A 21,477-nucleotide genomic window follows, 5' to 3' on the forward strand; every position below is an offset into this window, starting at 1 on the left:
GTATCTTAGGTTAAAAGTACAACTTTTATCCAAACTATTCTTACACAGAAAGAAATTTATAAAAGTAAAATATTTCACATTATCAAAAAGCACTTCTAAAGTGATGTCCTGCATGTATATTGTTTTGAACACAAAATTCATATAAACCTTAATACATAATATATGGTTTCGTTTCACATAACAAGCTGTATAGCCAAATCCTAGGCCAAGGATGTATAAGCCCAAGGAGTCGCTTCACATAACAAACTGTATAACCAAATCCTATGCCAGGGATGTATCCACACTCGGACCTGGAGACTCCCAACACCCTCAACGTAAAATCCACCCACCATTCATAGCCAGGCTTTACAGCTCCATGTAACATATTAAGATAACGCAGCATTAACTCTCTCTCTAAATAACATCGGTATACAATTCCATATATAAATATAGTTCATATATGTGAAGCATTTATGTAGTTACTTTGGTTTGATTTTATTATGCTCAGAAGCTTCACGCGGAAAACCAAGGCAGTGTTGTTCAATTCAACTTGAAGGGTATTTAATTTTGAAAATGATGATTACAATACCGGGTATTTATCACCTACAATATTGGATGATGATGATTAGGGATATACAATCACATGCAACCACACATTAAAAATCATCTATCATTTAACTAAACTTAACCCTCCAACTCTCAATCACTCAATTAACTGGCTCCCTAAATCTAGCCAACTCCTCATGTCAAAATAATTATCTTATTTTAAGATTTATGTAGCTACTTCGCTTTTATTTTATTATGCTTATAAGCTGCATGTGGATTTCTGCTCAATTCACGGCATGACCTACTGATCTCAACGCCTCAAATCGCGGTTCTTTGGGCAGGAACTTCTGCGCAGCATACACTCTCATGTAATCTGCGGATACGAACTTTGGATAATCATAACCACTTTCTGCATTAACATTGTTACTCTCATTCTGCTCTGCTGACATCAGCTGCGAAGCAGGATACACCTCTGCATCAGTCGAAGGGTTATAAAACGCTGCTACTGACATTCTGGTTGCGTCCTCTTTAGCAAGCACACGATGCCACATGCTCTTGTATTTCCCATTCGTCATCACCTGCATTGCACACACCCATAGACCTCCGCCATTCAGCACATAGTCAAGTTATATGCGAAGAAAAACATTTATGTACATATTAGGTATACTACATGAATATATACCTAGTAAATTTATATATTTATAAATAACGAAGTTTATAATAATGTAGTTAGAATCGCGTCAATTTATAATAAGTACTTAAACCGAACATCTTTTGGAATTAATCACCAAAGTTTTTATGTGTAATTTTTAAAAATGTTTTTAATTTATATTTATGGATCACATAAATTTAAATTACTTAAATAAAGGTATATAATTAAATTATTATTATCAATATTATTTTATATATATATAATTTTATTAAATTTAATTTAGATTTATAAAAAAAAATAACTACAAAATTATAAATCAATATAATATTGACAAAAAAATCTTAACTTTTTTTTCCGCGGAAAAAAGCAACTTTTTATTATAAGAGAAAAAGTTTTGATCCAATTTTGCTTAAGCCACGCAGGGCTTAAAGAAGCTGTCACAGCTCGACCCGCAGGGAGCTTTTTAACTGAAGGTAGCCAGAGAGAGTCTTCCTCCAAAGAGGAGGATGTAGAACCAATTACATCGGGAAAAAAAACAACATATTCTGGAGTCTCCATTATGGAAAACAACTCCATTACAGTCATATAAAATAGTATCCATCAGCCCTGAGTTTATACAAAAATAGTAAGAGTCTGGAAACTGTGAACTAACAGCCGGTAGTATATGGAGCAGCAAAAGGAAATCAATATACAAAGAAATATATACAGCGTGATAAAGCAAAACTAATAATGAGCCGAAGACAAAAAGCGGAAACAAAAATGCTGGAGGAGATGCTACTGATCATAAGGAGGCAGGACAGATCTGAAGGACTGTCCCTGTAATATTTCTTCTATCGCCCAGCTGTCCGGATCCTGTAGAAGACCTGCCTTAGATAACTGATCGGCTTCTTCGTTCCTTTCCCTGTAGATGTGACATAATGAAAACCTGTTAAAGAGGGACTTCAGATATAAGATCTCTTCAACAATTCTCATTAAGATTTGATTTTGGCAAGCAGCTAAACCGTTGATCCAGTTTATAACATTTAGAGAGTCCCCAAATAACTGTATTGTGGTGATGTTTTTATGAAGAAGCCAGCAGAGGAGGAGGCGTAAAGAGGAGAGTTCTGCGAAATTATTTGTTCCTGGGCCCAGCCCAACTGATGCTTTTAGTGTATGATCTGGGTTGATGTGTATACTCATGCCTGCGCCGGCCCGATTGTTTTGTGAAGCTCCGTCAAAAAAGCCACTAGGGATATCCTCCTGAATTGTGATAAGGTTTTGCTTTGATCTGGATTTTTTTTCTTCAGGGGGAGGCAGAGAGAGGTATATGGCTGCAATATTTGAGGCAATAACTGTGGGAGGAGTGATTTGATCTTGGAACAAGCTCTTATTTCTCGCGAGCCACACTCCCCAGCAAAAGATGACCGGCAGATTTCTCAAGTTCCCTTCTGAATAAGTATTCCACCAATTTCTCCAAGATTCGACCAGCGGCGCATTTCCCCAGAGTGCAATAACCTTGAGGAGCCCAGTGACCTCCTCCCAGATCTTTTGAGAGAAGGGGCAGCTGGTGAAAAGATGATTTAAAGATTCCTCATTTATCTTGCACAGAGGGCAACGCCCTGGCCCAGCTAAAAATCTGGTTTGAAGGATTTCCCATGTTGGGGCCTTCTGTTTTAGAATGCACCACAAGAAGAGTTTAGCTTTTGCAGGGCTTTTGAGTTTCCATAAAGCTTTTGACCACCAATCCGGATCTCCCCAACCTATCTTACCTAATAGGTAAGAGTATCCCTCCTTAGGTGTGTAATTCCCCGATTTGCTGTGAGCCCACATTAACCGATCAGGTTCCTCCTTTAACCTAACATTGGATCGTTTTAATTCTTTGATGAAGATTGACCATTCATTCTTCCATCTAATATTTAGCCCTAGATCTTCATCATTTTTCCATACCTGGCCCCAGATGGAGGGTTGTCCCGCTCTTGCTATTTGATTTAATGAGATAATGTTGATGGCCTCGAGATGACGAAGGAGCCCTGGAGATAAGGCATAATCTTCATTGCACCCAATCCAAGGGTCTCTACCAATCCTGATGTTTCTGCCATCTCCCACTTTCCAGGCTAGACCTTGTTCAATTACAGGAAAAGCATCCACAGTGGCCTTCCAAATTACCGAAGAGTTTTTTGTCTTCTTATTCTGGCTCCGGATCCAATCTTCCAAGGGCATAGGGTCGATATACTTCCTTTTAATCACCCTTGTCCATAGGTTTTCTATGGTGATAAGCCTCCATCCAGACTTTGCAGCTAACGAGGAACTGAACTCGGGGAGTCTTTTGATCCCCCAACCTCCCCACTCTTTTGATCTGGCCACTTTGTCCCAAGCCACCCACGGTAACCCGGAGAAGTCCTTTGAACCAGCCCAAAGAAATCTGCAACATATCCTTCTGATTTGCTCCATAACTCCTTTAGGAATCCAAGTTAAGGCAGCCCAGTAAACCGGGATGGCTAGCAAAACAGATTTGATGAGAGTTAGCTTACCAGCTCTGGAAAGCCATCTGTAGCTCCAGTGTGAGATTCTGGCTTCGATTTTTGCTATAATCCAGTTCCAATCAGATTTCCTGTAAGCAGCAGGCTTTAGCCAGAACCCCAAGTATTTGAAAGGAACGTCCAAAGATTGTGTAGGATAAGGAAATAACTCAGCAAGGAGGCTCCTTTCCCTTCTGTCCACATCTGCCAGACAGACTTGTGATTTTACAGTATTAATCTGCATTCCAGAAGCTTTTAGAAAAAGATCAAAAATACTCTTTATCTCCTTTAATTCGCTGTAATTTCCATTTGTAAAGATCAAGATATCATCAACGAAAAGAAGATGGGTGATGAAGAGATTTATAGCTACCTCTATACCTTTTACCTTGTCCTCACTTCTTGCTTTTTGGATCAACCTGCTGAGACCTTCGGCCACAAGGAGAAACAGTAAGGGTGATAAAGGACACCCTTGTCTGAGGCCTCTCTGGCTAGTGAAGAAGGAAGAGGCAGCGCCATTGACTAAAACTGCAAAGCTGACATTTGTAATGCATCCCATGATCCAACTAACGAATGAGTAGTTGAAACCCACATGAGTAAGAAGCATTCGAAGGTAGAGCCAGCTAATCCTGTCGAATGCTTTGGAGAGGTCTATTTTAAGAACAGCTCCTTTCTTTTTCTCTAATTTGATGCTATGAATTACCTCCTGAGCAACCCCAATTGCTTCATGAATTTGTCTGCCATCCAGGAACCCAAATTGTTCCATAGAAATGTTTCTTGATAATATTGGAGCTAATCTGAGGGCTATAACCTTTGAAATAATCTTATAAATACAATTGCATAAAGAAATTGGTCTAAAATCTTCAAAACTTTCAGGCTCATTCTTTTTCGGGATGAGAGCAATGAATGTTGAATTAAATGGTCTATAAATATCTCCTTTCGATCTTGACTCCTCAACAACTTCTGTTATCTCGTCTCCAATTAGGTCAAAGAAATGGAGAAACAATTCAATGGTCCAGCCATCAGGGCCAGGGCTTTTTTCTTTACCTAATAGTTTCATGGCTGCTTCTGTTTCCGCCTTTGTGACAGGGATTGAAAGATCTTCAGCTTCTTCTTCATCAATGAATCTGGGGAAACATTGCACGGTATTGAAGACTTCTGCTATAGTAGCCTCTCTCTGATCAGAATATAAATTATGAAAGTATCGTTTCCCTAGTTCAGAAAGATCTGAAAAGGACTTGACATCTCTTCCTTCTTCATTTTTTAGGCTCCAAATTGTGTTTATTGATTTTCTTCCTTTGGCAAAATTGTGGAAAAATTTTGTATTTTCATCCCCAGACTTTAGCCAGACTGCCCTACTCTTTATTCTCCATTCTTCTTCCTTCTCCAAAAGGATTCTAGTTTGCTGCTTCTCCAGGTTAAGAATTCTTTCCTTGGATTCTTGAGAAGAGTATCCATCTGAATCCAGACTCTCCAAATTCTTCAAGGCTTCCTTAGTACGGATCAGCTCCTCATTTTGCTTCATTCTTCTGTCCCTAGCCCAATGAATTGTAGCAGATTTCAATCTTTTTAAATTTTCCATGAACAGGTAACTTTTCTCCTCGTCTTCATTGTGTTCTGGGTGGATCCAGGATTTTTTAAACAAATCACTGAAAGAAGGATCTTGAAGCCACGCAGGGTTAAATTTGAAAGGGGCAGGGGGCTTGTTGGGAGGGGAAGATAGATCTAAAAAGATTGGGAAGTGGTCTGAGTTACCAATTTCCTCTACCCATTGTCTGATGAGGGGAACTTTGGCAAAAAGCGAATCTGAGAGCAGGAAGCGATCCAGTCTTTTAGCAATCCTGTCTGCACCCACTCTACGATTCCGCCAGGTAGGCTTTTGCTTAATCGGAAGAGGATCAACAAGGTTATTCTCAGAGATGATTTTATAGAAATAATCTGTAAGTGGATCAGCTCTCGCCGAAGGTCCCCAAGCTTCTGCACGACCTAAGGAGAAATTTAAGTCACCACCCAGGATCATCGCTGGGGATTTCATAACAGATTTTGCCATCAGGGTGTCCCAAAACGATTCCCTGCCTTGACAAGGCCCATAGATATTTATTATGGATATAGGGAGGAGGAAATCGGGGGAGAGGAGCTCCATTCCCATAACATTCTTCGTCCCCCAGATATTGAGAGCTTTTACTCTCCCGTCTTTGAACCCAATTGCTAAGCCCCCCGAATGACCGAAGGCATCCATTGCTGCGAAGGTCCACCCAGGAAGAAGGGCCTTAAGCATTTGTTCAATCTCATTAGCCTTTCCCAGCGTTTCTTGCAAAAGGATAACATCTGCTTTAGAATTGGTAATCCAGTCTTTCAGGGCCAGTTTTTTGGGTTTGCTGGCCAAACCTCTGCAGTTCCAGGAAGATAAAATCATTTGATAACTGCCTCGGGGGGATGAGCTGCTCTAAGAACCCCCTGGATGGAATGTTGTTTGCCATCTGCAACATCCATCTTTGCTTTTAGTTTAGCCTTGAAAAGATCAGATTTACGGCCGCGTTTGTTTTTGGATTTAGACTGGATAGGAATCGATCCCAGCCCACCTAAGGACCCCTGAGACACTTGGTTCCCACCCAGAGATCTCAAATTGTATGGACAAGGGGTCCGAGACAAAGGGGTTGAGAGGGGAGGCCAGGAATATTCACAGTTAATGTCCAGGAGGGGGAGAGATTCAGTTATAATTTCCACATTCGGCTCAGATGTGGTATCACCCATATTTTTAACTATATTTGATTCTTTCTCATAATTGGATATAGAAGCTTCATTATTGATTACAATTGCAGGCTCAGGAAAGATAAAAGAGGAAGGGTTTCCTGAGCACTTACCCTTCTCCGGATCGGCTGGATGAAATTGAGATGTTTCCGCGATAAGGCCGTTTGCTTCTTCCGGGTCTTTAGCAGGTTCCTCGACCGCTCCTTCCTCTGTTGGCTGATCTTTGCCAAGATCTACATCCAAGACGTCTGGCTGTGCGCTTGCCTCCGAAGGTCCTTTCTCCGCCTCCTCTGCCTCCATAGTCGAATTTTCTTGTGGCTCCGGCATATCCTGCTCCATCCTTGTCTGAGCATCGAATTGAGCATTTGCTCTGTGAACAGGAGTTCTACGAAAATGCCTCCTTCTTCTTTTATGGGGGCATACTTTTGCTAGATGACCGTGCTCGTGGCACCAGTGGCATCTAAAAGGAAGGTATTCGTAGTCTAAGAGCTGTTCAAAGACATATTCATCAAATTGTAGATTTACCTTTTGAGCTAGACCCCCACTTGGTTTGAGCATTACCAGAATGCGCGCGGTTGCCAGATTATTTGAAGTAATGAAGGACATGTCCGCTGTCATGTATTCCCCCAACCGGTTACCGATTGTTCTGAATACTTCCTCAGTCCATAGAAGGGAGGGAAGACCCGGAGCACGCACCCAGACTGGAAAAGTATCAGTGCGTTCCTTTAACGCATCAAACAATGGAGACCATTTTTTGAATAGAACAGGAATATTGTCGATATGCCAGATTCGTTGCATAATCCACTCCGCCGTTTCTCTATCGTCGAATTTAAACTTGAACCACCCTTTTGCTAATACCTGTGCTTGAAAGTTTACAGGTCTCTCTGGTGTGAAGCTTTTTTCTCCCCATTCATGGAGAAAAGCAGACGTATATGGCTTTCCTCTGACTCTACCTACCAAAGTACAATCAGCTACCGCAAGAGCTTCTTTCATCGAAACCTCCATACCTAAAACCAAATTCTCCGCTATTACCTGAGTCCCAATGGGTCTTTTCTGTTTTCTGGTCGCTCCTCTAGGTCTTGAGCTTTCCCCCGCCGGCCTTCTACCATCACAGTCCTCGTTTTTATCGGATGTTATCTGTGCTGGATCCAAAAAGGGATCTGGTTCCCACAGGGCCGGGGTCTGCTCCGAAATACCCAAGATTGTATTCCCAGATAGCAATGTATCTGCCCCCAAACCCTCATTATTTTCCGGCTCACCTGCTCTGGAAGCGCCTTGGTCGATTAGCTGAATCTCAGGATGACCTTGTGTTTCTTGAGTGAGGGATAAACTCGGAATCGAAGCTGGAGCACTTAGAAATCTGGTATTCCCTATATCCACTGAAAACCCTAACTGAGATATTTCTTCAAACCCCTTAGGGTTTGTAAGCCGAGGAATCAGAGGAAGGCCCTGGGTCTCCGGGGGCTTTGATACCTCATGCACCCCACTCAGCTCTGACTCTTGTTCTTGATGAATAGGGCCGACCACTAAACCTGCAAATGGGTTTTCTCTGTCCGAAACGTTATCCTGGATAGGGACATGTGGGATCTCCGACTTAACCGACCGAGAGAGAGACCAATACGCGGATTATCCACCATCTGCCAGCTGCGAGAGGTTGAAGAGGAAGCTTCCGCGACGGCAGCTGAGCATGAGACGGACCTCCAAAAAAAAAAAAAAAAAAAAAAAAAAAAAAAAAAAAAAAAAAAAAAAAAAAAAAAATCTTAACTTACTTTACATTCACTTGTTTTTACTTATCATTTATTTAATATTAAATTAATTAAATGTTAGAAACTTTATTACAAAATGCTCATTAATTCCTCATTACTATTTAATCCCTCAATTAAACTATTTTATTACCAAACACATCTCAATTGGAATTTAAAACGTTTAGATTTTTAGTGTGGATTCTCTTGTAACTAAGTCAATAGCTAAAAGTAATTAATTATATAAATATTTGATTTATATATATTATTAAAATATTAAAAATTAAAAACAAACTAAGTCAGTAGCTAAAAGTAATTAATTATATAAATATTTGATTTATATATATTATTAAAATATTAAAAATTAAAAGCACCACCATAGCTAAAAGTAATTAAATATATAAATATTTGATTTATATATATTATTAAAATATTGAAAATTAAAAGCGTACCCTTCCCTTAATGATTAAATTAATTAAAATTTTGGAAACCTTTACCTAAAAGTAATTAAATATATAAGATGTTAACGCAATTATTAAAGTATAAATATATAAAATGAGTATATACCTCCAGCTGATCGCCTATGTCGATAACAATTGCATGCTGAATGGGTTGTACGTCGAACCAAGTGCCGTCCTTCAGAACTTGAAGACCGTCGATTTCATCATCTTGTAGCAACAGAATGAGTCCACCGGCGTCCGTGTGGGATCGGAGGCCATCAATAAGGTCTGGCCTTGGGCATGGTGGATAGTGAGACATTTTTATGCCAAAGAAAGGGCTATTGTTATCACCATTGCCCCCTGCCAGGGCTTCCTTCAGATATACTTTCTCCAGTCCCAGATTTTCACACATTATTTCTAATAATCTTTCCGCCAATCCCTTCACCTCCTTGGCAAACTTCTCCATCGTCTCCCTGCAATACCCCCACCACATTTATGTTAGTCTAGTTTGGTATTTTGGGCTCCATGTTTGTGAGAATTTATAATTTTGTTTACCATTTTATCTTTAATATAATTTTAGGTCTGACGATGTGGTTTAATGATTACAAAAGAATGTTTGAGCCCCATAATTTTTGTTATCTAATCCTAAACAAAACTATATATACCTAAAATATAACGTCTTTCTTCGCTAGTTCTTTATCCTAACAACTGATTAATACCTTTTCAACAAGGTTATCATTTAAGATAGTCGGAAAACAGTAGCGAAATTCTTAATCCTAATGATCAATACAAAAGTAGCAGTAATAGCATCATACTTCAAGTTGGCAGGCAGAGGCGGCGTGACTGTGTTTGTTTTATGCGACGAGAGTGGGAGGAAGAAGCCCGTTTCCCAGTCGGCGTCTATTTTAGTGGCACTGAGATTCATGCCTTGGGAGTTAGAACTTTCAAGCATTTGCACAACTGCAGAATCCTGAAACTGCACATCCATAGAATTCTTGTAATGCTCTTTAAACAATTCCTTCACTCTATCAAGAAGACTGTGCGGTATGCCGTGGTTAACAAGCTGTATTAACACACACATACAATAAGAATTAATAATCTAGCAACTCAATCAACGGCTCTAAAATTTGACACAATATAAAATTTGACACACAATAAGTACAGGAGGTGTGGTTTTTCTAGTCACCAACCAAATTTGGTGTGGTTTTTCTAGTCACCAAACAAATTTAATTAGATTTGATTGCAATGAATCTGGTAATGGGTATTTAAACTTTTTTTCTACACTGTTTTAAAATATCTTTATATACACATCCTAAATTAGATTTTTCCCAAAATTTAACTTACTAGACAATTAGATTTTCCCTAAAATATAACTTAGGGACTTTGACTTATTTAAGTGACTCTCCAAATTTAACTGAGTCAACTTTGAATCTGGCTCATTTTAGTGACTCTCCAAATTTAACTGAGTCGACTTTGAATCAGTTAATTGACTCTCCCAATTTAACCAACTCTTATATACTGGAGTAATTACAATTTCCAACCATAATTGCATAACAAAAATTAATTAAACAATGGGGACCTGAAAGAAACCCCATTCTTGGCAGGCTTTGTGTATCTGGTCCATGGCCATCTCCCTTTCTTCTCCGTCCAGCAGCTTCTTTATGTCAATAACGGGCACTGCCATCTTTGTATAAAGGCAAATTCAAACCCAAAAAACACTTAAAAGAAGCAATCACAGAGGAGGGCAGATATTGTGCTTGAGGTTTATAGAGACAGATATCTCCATATATATAGGAACAGCGGGCATGTATGTCAATAGTGTATCTTGCTTTTATGATTATTTCAATGGTGGGCGATATAATTGATGTACAGTGAGATGCACTAAAACGCTGCAGCTGTCAGTAAAATCTCATGGGCTGTTGTGGCCGGTCTCCTCTTTGAGAAGGAATCATAATTACAATACTTATTGACTTTTAGGAAAGCGGTCTGGGGATGGCTAGTAAACAGTTGATCTGGGAATCTGCTTTATCTTTTGCTGCCGGTAACGTACTCAACAATAATCGGTAGATCAGCTGAAAGAGATTTGCTTCGATGCTTCAATTTTACTGAAGTCAAACTTGAAGCTGTTATCTTCTATCGGAATCTATGGCCTCAAAAGATTGACAATCTTTATCCATTAGGTATTCTGCCAGTAGCCATGAAGGAGTAATTTGGAATGCGTATTAAGCAGACCATTTACACCTTCAAGTTGCGCATTCCAATGGAAGGATTCCAGATAAAGCATGGCAAAATTCCTATTTTTGGATCTAATGTGAATAAAATAATTTACATCCTTCTCTTTTAGTAACCAAAGTACTCTTTAGGTCTATGGGCAGTTAAATTACTTATGGCCCAAAAAAAACCTCTTTGCAATTTAAGTAAAATGAAATATTGAACCTCTTTACATAGAGGTGGCGGCATACGTAAAACCATATTGCTTAAAATCAAAGCTATCAGATGGGTCTGATCATTGATGGAATCTTATAATCTAGTCTGACCATTAATGGAATCTTATAATTGAATGGTTGAGGAACGAAATTTGATGATTATAAGGCAGTTTAATCATAAAATACGATCAATATTTCGACATGCCTATGATCAAATAACTTTAAAACATATAGACTTTTTAACAATTTTATCATAGTCATTAAATTCGATTACATTGGTTTGATATTCCAACTACAAGTCCGATCAACACACGAGAAAAATCTTAATTGATATTATGATGAAAGGATCGCTACTAACTTATATTGTGGTAATTTTTTATTAAATTACAAATGATTCTTAACGGATTGTGGTAATTAATATGTACAAATCTTAACGGATTCTTATGATAATATCATTAATATTTAAATTAAATCACTAAATCCTTATAATTTTTAAAATAATTTTCTTAATAAAATTATAAAGAATATACACTAATGTAGCGATATAAATTAAATACCTAGTAAATATTGACAAATATCAATTCATAGTAAGTATTAAAACACTGAATCACATATCTCAAATTGCTATAATTTAAAAAATTATAAAAATTAACTAAATGATAACTTTATTTAAATTAATAATTATTATTATTATTAATGATAAAATAATTCATATATAAATTAAATATATACACATTTGAAAAACATATAAAAAAATTATTAATTATGGAAATTCAACCTCATTTTATCATAAATATTCTTTCTATAAATAGTCTTTGTTATAATGTCATGGGTCAATACTATGGCTTATCAATACCACATGCCCAAAAACCATGACTTATTTCATAAGAAACTTTTTGATTAATGAATTTAATTAAAAGGTAAAAAATAAATAACTACTTTGAAAATAAATCTCAATTTTTTTTATATATACAACTAAACCCTATTCTAAAATAAAAATGCATAATAGAATTTAATAATATTTTAATTAAATATTAAAAAAAATTATTTATTTAAAATTTAAAATTAATAAGTTTGGAAATTTAAATTACTAAAGAAAACTCAACAAACCTTTATTAAACCAAACCTTCATTTATAGATTTTAAACCTTTATTAAACCAAACCTTCATTTATAGATTTTAAACCTTCATTTATAGATTTTAAACCTTTATTAAACCAAACCTTCATTTATAGATTTTAAACCTTTATTAAACCAAACCTTCATTTATAGATTTTAAACCTTTATTAAACCAAACATTCGTTTGTAGATTTTAATTAAATAAAATAATTTTTTATTTAATTAAAATATATCAAATTTTTATTATTTAAAAAATCAATTCAATTTAAATACATTTTAAACTTAAAAATATTTTACAAAAGATAAAATATATTAAAAAATGTTTTGATTTTGTTTTTTAATTATAAGGGTCTACGAAATTTTCCATAACTTACATCACTGGCGAGCATGTGGTCTTAAAGAAAACATCTCCATATTTATTAGATTCAAATTTAACTCTACTAATGTAAAAAAACGATGTTGGGCTTCTAATTATCTTGAGATTCAAGTTCAAAATAACTTTTCTCACCGGCATCCCAAAAGGACTCTCACTCACATCCCAAAAGGACACTTTGATTGTCATGGCCCTATGTTGTTGTGTTTTAAGTACACCGTGAGTGTTGTGTGACACGTTAATATTTTGTCACAATTATAACTACTTTTATCTGGATTACGCTTAACATTTCAACACTTAATCAATTTTTCATTCAAGTGTTCTTATGTTTAGTTATGTAGTGTAAATTCAATTCATTTACTTCATAAATATGTGATAAACATTAACAACCATATAACATTGAGATATCACAAATATGATAGTAAATAAAACTTTGCGATGGGAGGGGAAACTTTCCAAAGTAGTTCGCCCCAATTTTTATTAGCTGTTCAAATAATGTATAACAAAAATTTTACAATATACAATAACATGGCAGCTACCCGTAAAAAACTAGCAAATTCGTCCACCCAACTATCACAACTATGTGCAGTCTTACTCTGCACTTGTGATCTACCCAGAAACCCCAATTTATTTGCCCAAAAATAGAACCGACAAAGTTGCCAAGTCACTTGGATCAATGTTCAAGCCCTACCTTGCCTGCACCCTTCTTTGTTGTCTTTTTTGTGATGTATGACTTCCCTGAGTTTCTCAAAATCACAAACTCTCGCTCCGTGCAATATGGCAACCCTATTTACTCTATGATATCACATACTTCACTTGTTCTGTGATTTCTTTACTTGTCGAACTTTCTTGATGCCTGCTTGGTCGAATGCCTCTATCCAATATATATGCATTCAACCCCTTCTATTTTCATGTCGGTCGACACCCCTTCCATTGCCAATTCAAGCTTTAAGTTTTGTGGACTCCCATTTGTGGTTTGGCGTGCCCCTAGGCCGACCTCCCTATGGGTATGAAAATGCCCCCTACTGGGAAGAAACTCCCTGCCTAGGGTCTCCACATACCTTGTTGTACACGCTACATCTACCAGGTCACTCACTTTTTTCTCACGTCACACACTACCCCGTCGTGCCCCCGTTCACTTGCCTCATTTGTTGTAATTGCGTGTGATCACACTCGTGGGAACAAATCCACCAAGTCACACATGCCTGTATCGACTTAAGTGTGCGCCCTTCTCTATAAAATTCCCACTCCCTTCAACTCACCCTCCTAGGCATGCTCTTTGTCAAGTCTTCACCAAGTCATCCTTGTTGCATAGGTGGGTGCCCTACCTTGTGCAAGCATGCCTCATCGTGTGATCTCTCCAACTCGGTCCCAACTTCAGTTTTTCAACACTCCGAGTGAGCATGGCCCATCATGAGTTCCCGTTGGCCTTCGTGCCAACTTGGGGCCCTAACATCCTCCCCTACTTCAAAAAGGTTGTCGCTCTCAACAACACCATCTCAACAAACTCTATTGCCAAGACCAGTTGTCACAAAGTGCCACCAGATCCAACATCAGTCATCCCTGTTGCATGAACTCATTTCCTTCATCACACGAACCTTTATCAGGGCTCATGACTCCATCTGGGTAAGATTTCTTAATCTCATGGTCATAAGCTACAACTCTTCGCAAACCTCCACATTTCCCCAACTTACGGATGGTTTCTCCCTCCAACTCGGCTGCATGGTTTGGTCGCAACTCATATCATGCCAATCCACCACATATCATCATCATGTGAACTACTACTACCATAATCCAACTCAACTAGTTGGGTAGATAATCCAATCATCGCGTCCAAATCCATGAGAATGCACCTCATGTCTTTTTTGGTCATTTCTCAAGCACTTTGTCACATCTTCAACTTTTTTCAATAACTCTTCCCATTTTTACTTCAGCCAACTATCGTGCCATATCCAGGTCCATGAATAAAAATCCATCTCATCTGTGATATGCTACTTATAAACATTGTCAAAGGGGCAAGTCTCCACTTTCCTAATTGTCTCATCCATGTACTTCCCATGGTCATAGAACAACAATCTCCATGTCCAGGAGAATGGTTAAGTCTCATAAAAATCAACCAATTTCTAAGTGTTCCCACCAAGGAATTTCCATCCGTGCAACTGCCATCCAACTTCAAGGTGTCTCGTCTTTATCGCATCCATCAAGTCACTCCTCACAAACACATCTCATACTCTGTCCAAGGTATGCGTCACATACCACATCAAAGTCAAGTTAAAACTGACCTCAACTCCTTAATAAACCAGATACTCCAAGATCACCATCACATAAGTCTCCATCAGATGAAACTATCTCAAGTCATCATAGGCTCCTTTGAACCATATTCATCCAACACTTTAGGTAGGCACACTCATCTTGGTCACAAGTCCCATCGCAAGTTGCCTCCTATTTCTTTGTTACATGAATACTCTCGTAAGTCACCCATGTATTCTTTAACATGACCATGGCCTTATTATTTGAATTTTCCAATGATCCCCATCAATCCACCTACAAAAAATCTTCATGTGGCAACGACAAGTCCATCCTGCACAACATCCTCACTTGGCATGTTTGTTTTACGTCCATATGTGAAATTTTCTTCAAGCACTCTTGCTTAATTCCCCTGCACGAAGTCTGCCATGTGCCCTTCTCTTCATCTTCATCCACAAAAATTCAGCTACCCAACTCGTCGACTTTGATAGGACCATTGCAAATTCAACCATCACATCCTTACCTTCATTTAGGTTATCACCCTCGGTCACCCTATCTTCGTTGTTTTCACAGTGCCATTCCATCATCGCTGCCTCCCGCACTAAGGGTTTGTCAAAGACTTTTCCTTGGCCCAAATGAAGCTTCAATGATGAAGTCCACGAAAGTATGTGTGTATCATGTTTCCTTCACTTCAATGTGCCCTTACATCACTTTTTCCATCAGTCATGCCAGTCACTTAGCTAAATCTCCACTTTGCTAAGCATGACTCACTCATTGCATAAGTTCATCACATTCGACCCTTGTCTCGAGCATTCTCACCTTCTTCTCTAAGGTCACATATTGCCCAAACAAGTACTCCAAAAATCAATGTTCCTTATTTCCCAGCTAGACAAGGACCCATCCCAGGCTTCGAAGGAAAGGTTTCCCATTGCATCGAAAAACACATGCTTCCTTCAATCATATTTGCATACGATATATCTTCAAAATATTTTAAAGAAACATAAGTTACTACAATACTTACATCTTCATGAGATCTCTCCAAGTGAGTGCCTCCTTCCTTCAATGGCTGCATAGTGCATGAATCTTATTCAACTTGGGCAAGCACCGTGGCACCAAATTCTTTCTCTTTCATCGACACATCTGAAACACCTTCTTCTTCACACATTGCAACTTCTTCTTCCTTATCACAATCAACAACTTCATCCTGCCCAACTACCCAACCAAGTCGAAGAAGCTCTCTTTTAACATTGTCTTCCAAATCTTCAATTACTTCTTGCAATTGTCGCCTCTCTTCCTTCATGCCACCTAACCTTCCCTTGAGCTGCATAAGTCTATCACAAACCTCTTTCCAACCTATTACAGTACTTCCCGACTTTCAGCAAGCTCATAAACTTGATCGCAATTCTTTGAAACTTCTTTTAAGTGCCCACCTTCACAAAGTATGTCTTGATACCATTTGGTTACGAAGTGGGCATATGTTTCACAAACTTTTGTCAATGACCAGTTTCTTCAAAACGGGCTCTTATACCAACGATCTTTCATCACAAGTACAACTACTCTCAACTAGACTATGCCTAACACTTCAACACTTAGTCAATTTTTCATTCAAGTGTTCTTATCTTAAATTATGTAGCAAAATTTTAATTCATTTACTTCACTTTCATTTACTTCACTTTCATTTACTTCATAAATGTGTGATAAAAATCAACAACAATATAACAAAATAATATAGAAAATATGATATTAAAACTTTAAAATGAGAGGGGGAAACTCCCAAAGTAGTTCACACAAAATTTTATTAATTGTTCAAATGATGTACAATAATAATTTTACAATATATTATAGCATTAAAGATACCTAACCCAAACTAGTAAACTCATCCACCCAACTATCACAAGTCATGTAGTCCTACCCTTCACTTGCGACCTGCCTAGAAACCCCAAGTTCTTGACCCCAAAATCAAACCAACAAAGTTTCCCAAATCACTTGGCTTGTTTGGCAAGCCCCACCTTGCTTGTGCCCTCCTTTACTACCATTTTTGTGATGTGCGATGTCCTTGAGTTTTTGTGATATCACAACCCTATTCACTCTACGATATTGTAGATTCGACTTGTTCTGCAATTTATTTACTTGCCGAACTTGCTTGATGCTTACATGGCCGAATGCCTCTCTCTAATATATATGTGTGTGTGTGTGTGTGTGTGTTCAACACCTTCTATTTTCATGTGGGTCGATGCCCCTTCCATTGCTGAGCTGACCTTTAATTTGTATGGATTCCCCTTCATGGTTGGGCATGCCCCTAGGCTGACTTGCCTATGGACGTCTGGGTGCCCCCTACTGGGCAGGTGGACCCCTTCTTGGGTGATCAACTTGCCTTTCACTCATGCTACATCCACTAGGTCGCTCGCTTGTTCCTCACGTCACACGCTACCCTACCACACCCCCATTTTCTTTCCTCATCCATTGTTGTTGCATTTTCTTGCCCATGCAATCTCACCCGTGGCATTGCTCGGGTGCCTCGCCTTGGTGCAATCACACCCATGGGCACACGTCCACCAGTTTCATGCACCCTTATTGAGTTAAGTGTGCACCCTTCACTATAAAGCTCTCATGAAGTTCAAACCGACCTCCAATGCACACTCTCTTCCAAGTCTTCACCAAATCATCCTCATCACATAGGTGGGTGTCATGCCTTGTGCAAGCGCTCCTCATCACGTGATCTCTCCAACTTGGTCCCAACTTCGATTTTTTAACACTCTAAGTGAGCATGAACCATCATGATCACCTGTTTGCCTTGGTGCCAACTCAGGGCCTTGACACTGATGATCCCAGTTGTTTCCGTTTAATAGAATTAGGCAATGTTATTTATAAAATAATTTCTATAATCAATGTAAGTCGATTGAATAAATTACTTCCATGTTTGATATCACAGGAAAAAATAGGTTTTGTGGAAGGAAGTCTAATCATAGATGGTATCATCACCGTGCATGAGACTATCCACTCCTTAAGACATACTAAATACCCAAGTATGTTTATTAAGCTAGATATATGAAAGGCCTATGACCAAATTAGTTGTACCTTTCTATTACAGCTTTTGAAAGCCTTTGGTTTTTCAAAGGAATGGCTAGCCTAGGTAGCATCATTGATATCATCACCTTTCTTCTCAATTCTTATTAACAGCTTGCCCATGACAACATTTTTCTCCTTCAAAGGATTGCGACAAGGGGACCCATTATCTCATTTCCTTTTCATTTTGGCTATAGAAGGCTTGAGCAAGATGTATAAATCCATATGTGCTCAGGGATTTATCTTAGGCTCGAGACAATATGATGATGATCTTCCTCTTATTTACCAACATTTTGTCGATGTTGTAGTGCTTTTAGGGCCTCCCACCCTCAAGGAAGTTCATTGGATAAAACATATTCTTAACATTTTTATGGAGTGTTCAGAAATAAATAAGGAGAAAACCATTATTTTCTTCTTTAATCTCCTAGAGACAATACAAGTCCACCTTACAAGAAAATTAGGTTTTCGTCAGGCTCACTTGCCAAAACAATATTTGGGAGTTCGTATAATACTTTATTACAATAAAGTGGTGACATGGGAGGACACAATTGAGCTTATGCATAAGCGGATCAGTAACTGGGCCTTCAGAGAATTAAAGCTTGCATGGAATTTGGTACTCACCAGAGAGGTCTTACAAGCAATCCCCGACTATCAATTAGCGCTAATTCCAATCTAAAAAATGGTATGCCACCACCTTCGTTCATTATGGATGGAATTTATATGGAAAGGTACTAGGAAAGCTGATAAATGGGCACTAGTTAATTGGGACACACTTATTTTGCCTAAGAGATTGGGAGGTTTAGGCTTGAGAGTCCCCAAACTAATTAGCAAATCATATGGTATGAAGCTATGGTGGGCCTAGATTCAAGGGGGTATAGAACCCTGGAAAATAATATGGCTTAAAAAATATATGACATTACCAACACAAGTGTTAAGGCTAAGATTTCAAGGCAATGGTAAAGGATAGAGGATTTGGCTATGGGCTCAACAATTCTAGGAATCAGTAAAGAAATATTCCTTCTGGGACATTAAAAGAGGAATGACGACAACCTTTTCGGAAGGCACATGGGAACACACAAGGTCTCATACTTCTGGTTACATCAAGTTGGAGAGCCACTTCGGCGACAGTGGAAGGGTAGAGAGGAATGGGGGAGTATGCTTGACCACTTGCCATGGTAAGAACTTAGCTTAATTCTCACAAATAGATAAATCAATTTTTCTCTTAAGAATGATATTCAGAGGTGGGGACAACAATCAACGTGTGCTTTCTCTCTTAAAGAAGCTTACTCTCTCCTAGTAGATTGGAGATCACAAGATTATTAAATTCATAAAAAATTATTAATAATTTTAAATTTAAAATAGATCTAAAACTAAGTTAAAAATACTACGTTCTCTATAAACTATATCATTGTGTAATATGTTATATTATCTGGATAAAGTTGTTGCGAGTATAGCTAAGTACCCAAAATTTTAGTGTAATAAAAAATACATTCATGAATATTATTCATTAAGTCATGTTGATATATTCGAATTTAAATCGAATCTAAACCAATAATAATAAATTAAAAATGCAACTTTTGTGCTAACTATATCATTTTTAAATATCTTATAATATGTATACGAACTACATTATCTATACAAGGTATCTTAGGTTAAAAGTATAACGTTTATGCAAACTATTCTTGCAAAGAGAGAAATTGCAAAGAGAGAAATTTATAAAGGTAAAATATGTCACATTATTAAAAAATACTTCTAAAGTGATGTCCTGCATGTATATTGTTTTGAACACATAATTCATATAAGTCTTAATAGATGATATATGGTTTCATTTCCCATAACAATTTGCATAGCCAAATCCTGGGCCGAAGATGTATAAGCCCAAAGAGTCACTTCACGTAACAATTTGTATAACCAAATTCTATGCCAAGGATGCATCTGTTATCACTCTATAGTTTTCCTAGGCTGAGGAGGAAATTGTGGAGGTAACCACAAATTACTTTTGATGTTGGGATCTATACCTTCCATCTTTAGAGAGGGCTCTCTCTGTATGTTTTTTAATTTTACTTTTTAGATATTATGCTAGATATGAAAGGTCAAGGTAGGTTTTTTAAAATTTTGGTTGTAGAATGAAATAAAAATCCACTGAGCATGGAGTCATAAAATTCTTCAGTAATCAATCACAAATAAATAGAGTAGCTGAAACAGGGCGAAGTAGGCAAACTCTTGGATCTCATGAATTATGTATGGTATGAATAAGATGAATAAGAAGTAAGATTCAATTAAATATAAAGCATACTTAAATGAATCTTATATTTAATCTTAGAAGGAAAACATTAAAATTGTTTAACAAGCTAGAGAAAAGTATTTTAAGTAAATTTAGCTCTTAATATTCTTGTAACAACTAGGAAAGAACATCCATGTGAAAACTTAGAAGGAAAAACACATTAAAAAAGAGGAAAACATCACCATTTATTTTCCACAAGAATCCTGAAACAATACTGCCTCTGTATTTCTGAAATTGATTACTTCAAAATATAGTTCACTGCTTACAATCAAAGAAAATATATTCTCTTTTGCATAATCCAACCCTTTCTAAATATTTTTACAAAATATTTATAGAGTTTCTCTTGAACTAATTCGAACCTCAAAACAAATTAATTACAAAATAATATCTACCAGAAGATGTAGATATTTCAAAAATAGAACTAAGTAATAGGAAATATGGACTAATTTGGATGTTTTGTTCACACTTTGAGGAGAGTTGTTGCTAACTGTAGCTACATTTATTCTTCTTCCGTTTGTCTGCTTCCCAATCTGTAGGATTCCTGTTTAACCTTATTCGATGAGCTCCAACAATTTATCCCACCGCTCTTCACTAGGAATGGAGAAATTTACCATACTCCAAAATCTCTCATCTACTTTTGTATATGTTTGAAAAGTTGGTTTGTTTAGAAATAGATGATGGATTTCATACTAAATGAAGAGATCATATTGCAGTCCTTCCATGAAAGCTTCTCCACTTATTGTTCCTCTTACTTTAGTGAACTTGGATGTGTTTGCAATTATATTACACAATTGATCTTGATAATTTTCTAATGGAATCAATTTTTCATTAGAAGCTCTTAAGGCTGGGAGTGCTTTATCCTGCAATAAACTAAATTTTTTGTTAAATATTTTCACTTGAAGTTCTAATTATTTGCATCTGTTATCCAACTATATCATGAGGTTCTTCTTTTTTAGGACTCTCTTCACTTCCATGACTGTGCCTATTTTGTCTTGAATATGGAGTTATTCAAGCTCCTCCTTAGTTTTGGAATTCAACATTTTAATAATTTTGTGTGCTTCTGATGGCTGTGTTCAATCTCAATGTTTGTTTGCTCAATTGTTGTCCTGACATTCTGCTAAAATATGATATGAATTGATGACCATAACTATCTAATATTTTCATTTATATAATGTCATATGCTCTACTTGGCCTCTACCAACATTTGAGCTGTTGAAAACTAATTCTCATATTTTGCAATTTTCTGAGTCAATTTGAAGTTTCTCTACACTCCTTCTAGATATGCATTATTAGCTTTGATTTTGTTTTCCTCCATCTTTGCTAGTGTTGCCATTAACTTTTCACTCTCCCTATTTGTTA

General features: G+C 37.3%; 1 protein-coding gene across 1 annotated transcript; it reads right to left on the reverse strand.

Moving 5' to 3' along the window:
* Positions 1-723: 723 nt before the first annotated feature.
* On the reverse strand, positions 724-10,367 carry LOC149224729 (1-aminocyclopropane-1-carboxylate oxidase-like). Its single transcript, XM_089383600.1, has 4 exons — positions 10,185-10,367; positions 9,421-9,668; positions 8,733-9,078; positions 724-1,103 (listed from the first exon to the last, which is right to left on the reverse strand). The coding sequence occupies exons 1-4, from the start codon at positions 10,287-10,289 to the stop codon at positions 810-812; spliced, it is 993 nt and encodes a 330-aa protein (XP_089239726.1). The 5' UTR covers positions 10,290-10,367; the 3' UTR covers positions 724-809.
* Between the last annotated feature and the right edge of the window lie 11,110 nt (positions 10,368-21,477).

The sequence above is a fragment of the Pinus tabuliformis genome, chromosome Q (genome assembly GCF_031772625.1).
Source record: "Pinus tabuliformis cultivar Carrire ecotype Pingquan chromosome Q, CPIR1, whole genome shotgun sequence".
NCBI classification, from domain to species: domain Eukaryota; kingdom Viridiplantae; phylum Streptophyta; class Pinopsida; order Pinales; family Pinaceae; genus Pinus; species Pinus tabuliformis.

Bases quoted from the DNA above. Each gene is read 5' to 3' on its own strand.
- LOC149224729 (XM_089383600.1), bottom strand. From the start codon at position 10,289: ATGGCAGTGCCCGTTATTGACATAAAGAAGCTGCTGGACGGAGAAGAA. The intron at 9,669-10,184 runs GTCCCCATTGTT...GTGTTAATACAG, and splicing joins AAGAATGGGGTTTCTTTCAG to CTTGTTAACCACGGCATACC. The intron at 1,104-8,732 runs GTATATACTCAT...TGTGCAATGCAG, and splicing joins ACATAGGCGATCAGCTGGAG to GTGATGACGAATGGGAAATA.